At 34.9% G+C, this 3,728-nt stretch overlaps 1 protein-coding gene across 1 annotated transcript; it reads left to right on the top strand.

Annotated features, from left to right (window-relative positions):
• Positions 1 to 1,696: 1,696 nt before the first annotated feature.
• LOC129892399 (uncharacterized) lies at positions 1,697 to 3,514 on the top strand. The gene is made up of 2 exons (XM_055967970.1): positions 1,697 to 2,130; positions 2,506 to 3,514. The coding sequence occupies exons 1-2, from the start codon at positions 1,697 to 1,699 to the stop codon at positions 3,512 to 3,514; spliced, it is 1,443 nt and encodes a 480-aa protein (XP_055823945.1).
• Positions 3,515 to 3,728: the final 214 nt, after the last annotated feature.

The raw sequence follows: 3,728 nt of genomic DNA, 5'->3' as shown, positions 1-3,728 counted from the left end.
CAAGATAGAGGAATATAGGAGAAGACTGGGTATAGAACATGCCATGGCTAACATATCTGGTAAGATTTGGTTTTTTGTGGAAGATATTTTTGACTATCATATAATAATGGATCATCAACAATATTTAACCATAAATTTAAAGATTAGAGGAAGTCAATAGGAGATGCTAGTAACACTAGTGTATGCAAAGTGTACTAAAAATGAAAGATTGGATTTGTGGGACTCATTGGAGGATTTATCTACCTTAGTTAATATTCATGGATGATTGGGGGTGACTTTAATGCAATAAATTCAGAAGAGGAGAAATATGGAGGCCTTCCAGTAACCATCAATGAAATTCTGGATTTCAGGGGCTGCATTCAGAACTGTGGAATATCAGATTTGGGGTTTAGAGGCAGCAAATTTACTTGGTGGAATGGCCAAAATGGTGAGGATTGCATTTTCAAAAGATTGGATAGATGTTTGGGTAATCAACTATTACAAACAAAATACTCTAGTGTTGATATCAAACATCTGATCAGGAGTGGTTCAGATCATGCTCCTATGTTAATCTCTTACACAAGAGACAATAGAAGCATCAAAAAAACTTTTAAGTTTTTGAATTTTTGGGTAAACCAAGAAGGTTTTATGGAGATAATTAGACAAAATTGGACAACTGAATTTATGGCAAACCCTTTCATACTTTTTTATCATAAATTGAAAAAAGTGAAAGCAGCTTTGGTACAATGGAGTAAAGCAACTTTTGGGAACATTTTTCATGAAATTGAAACTCTTGAAGAGATTATAAAAATAAAGGAAAATCAGTTTTAAAATTTTCCAACTTCTACTAACAGATAGGAATTGTGTAAAGTGCAGGCTGATTTAAATAAATATTTACATCTAGAGGAAGAATTCTGGAAATAGAAAGCTGGGATGCAGTGGTTTCAGGATGGGGATAGAAATACAAAATTCTTCCATGCTCATGTACAGGGGAGGAGGAAAAGAATGCAAATAAGAAGAATTCAAGGGGAAGATAGGAACTGGATAGAAGAAGAAGGGGGAATAATTGCTGAAGCTATCAAATTTTACACGGATCAGTTTACAAAGGAAGAAGATCCAAAAGATTATGAAATTCTAAATCATTTACCCATAATGATCTCTGAAGAAGACAACTTGAGTTTTGAAGCAGAACCTACTAAAGAAGAGGTGAAGAAAGTGGTTTTCCAACTAAATAGTGAAAGTGCAAGAGGACCTGATGGTTTTACAGGTGTGTTTTATCAAGCTTGCTGGGAAATCATTGGAGATGATGTTATCAATATGATGAAGGCTTTCTTTTGCGGTGCAGAACTGCCCAGATTTGTCACTCATACTAATTTGGTCTTAATACCAAAGAAAGAAAGGGTTAACACCTTCTCTGATATGAGACCAATTAGTTTGAGCAATTTTGTAAACAAAATCTTTTCTAGACTGATACATGAGATATTGATTTCTAAACTATCTAATATTATATCTCTCAATCAAGCTGGTTTTGTCAAAAATAGAAGTATTTTGGAGAATATACTATTGACTCAAGAAATTATTTCAGATATAAGATTGAGAACAAAAGATGCAAATGTGATATTAAAGCTGGATATGGAAAAAGCCTATGACAGGGTATCTTGGGTGTTCTTAACTAAGGTACTTAGATAGATGGGATTTTTCAGAAAAGAGTATAGACATGGTCTATAGGATTTTTAGCAATAACTGGTACTCTATTTTGGTTAATGGGCAACAACAAGGATTTTTTCAATCTAGCAGAGGAGTAAAGCAAGGGGACCCTCTTTCCCCTACTTTATTCAGAATAGCAGCAGAAGTCCTAATAAGGAGTTTAAATGTACTTCATCAAAATATTCAGTTTAAAGGTTTTGGTATGCCTAACTGGAGTCCAAAAATAAATCATCTTGCATATGCTGATGACATGATCATCTTTACTTCAGCAGATGTGGTGTCTTTGCAAAAAATAATGAGGATCTTGAGAAATTATGAGCAGACTTCTGGTCAGAAGATTAATATGGACAAAAGTGTTGTTTATATGCATAAGAAAGTTTCAGGAGACATCAGTATCACAGTTGAGATTGTAACTGGCGTTAAGAGAAAAGATTTTCCTTTCATGTACTTGGGTTGTCCTATCTATCATTGTAGGAGAAAGAATGAATTCTTTAATACTTTGACTCTTAAAATCATGAATAGATTACAAGGATGGAAGGGTAAAATGTTATCTTTTGGAGGAAGGGCAATTCTTATTAAACATGTACTTCAAAGTATGCCAATACACATGCTATCAGCGGTTAACCCCCCTATTGGAATCATCAGACATATACACAAGATGCTTGCCCAGTTTTTTTAGAGCAATACTATTGGGGGAAAGAGTAGACACTGGGTGGCTTGGAAGAAGGTGTGTGTTCCTACTACAGAAGGAGGTCTAGGTTTTAGATCATTACATGATGTGGCATTAGCACTCTTTTGCAAACTCTGGTGGAACTTCAGGACAAAACCTACCTTGTGGATTGAATATATGACCAGCAAGTATTGTAGGAAAGAAAATACTATATTGGTGCAATGGAAACAGGGATCACAAACTTGGAAAAGAATGCTAGAAGCCAGGGACTTAATAGAATATCAAATTTGGTGGCAAGTTAGGAAAGGGGACTCACTTTTCTGGTTTGATAATTGGACTGGATTAGGAGCTTTATACTATGTAAATCCAGGGAATACTTATGATGCAAGAATTCACAATGTCAAAGAAATGGTAGTACAGGGGAGGTGGAATAAGAAAAAATTAATGGAAGTACTTTCTAAAGACATTATTGACCATATAACACAGAATGTAACCATACCCAAGGAAGAAAGAGACCTTGATAGACCATGGTGGATACTAGACACAAGTGGAGAATTTACTATTAAATCAACTTGGGATTTTGTTTGGTTAAGGGAACCACAACTGGACATTTATAGGTTCATGTGGATAAAAGGGTTGCCTTTTAAAATTTCCTTCTTTCTGTGGAGATGCTGGAAATGCAAAATTCCTACTGATGATGTTTTAAAGAAGATAAACTTTAATTTAAGGTCAAAGTGTTGGTGTTGTATAAATCCTAGCGAGGATACTATGCACCATCTTTTCCTAGCATCAAATACAGCTAAAAGGACTTGGTCCTTTTTTTGCAAGGCTGCAGGAATAAGCATGGAGGGGGTACAACTACAACAGTTAATTGTGAACTGGTGGAAGGCACCAGTAACAAATAGATTGAAACAAGTATATGCTGCAGTGCCATCAATTATAATGTGGGAACTTTGGAAGAGAAGAAATGGTATTAAGCATGGGTATAGGAAGATTAATAGTCCAGTTATTTATCTAGTCTTAATCTCTATTCAAATACTAGTACTATACAAAAATCCATCAATTAAAACTATCCCTGCTAAATGGAAAAATTTGATACAAATGCTAGAGGGAGGCAAGGCAAGAGTGAAGAAGAGGAACATTGCATCTCCACAATAAAATTCAAGACAACAAACACACATGCAGATCAAAGATTCATAAAATTTCAGTTTGATCAGGTCTGAATTAGAATGAAACCACCAAATCACATGGTCTCTTCATCATTTTCAACAAAAAGAGGAGAAAAATACAAAGATAGAAAAGGAAAGAAGACGTAGGGTCATCTTCTAACTAAAATTTCAAGACACACATGCAAAGCAAAGAAGCACAAAAT

Source organism: Solanum dulcamara, chromosome 1 (assembly GCF_947179165.1).
Source record: "Solanum dulcamara chromosome 1, daSolDulc1.2, whole genome shotgun sequence".
Taxonomy (NCBI): domain Eukaryota; kingdom Viridiplantae; phylum Streptophyta; class Magnoliopsida; order Solanales; family Solanaceae; genus Solanum; species Solanum dulcamara.
The sequence above is the reverse complement of the archived record's forward strand: the minus strand, read 5'-3'. Positions and strand labels throughout refer to the sequence as shown.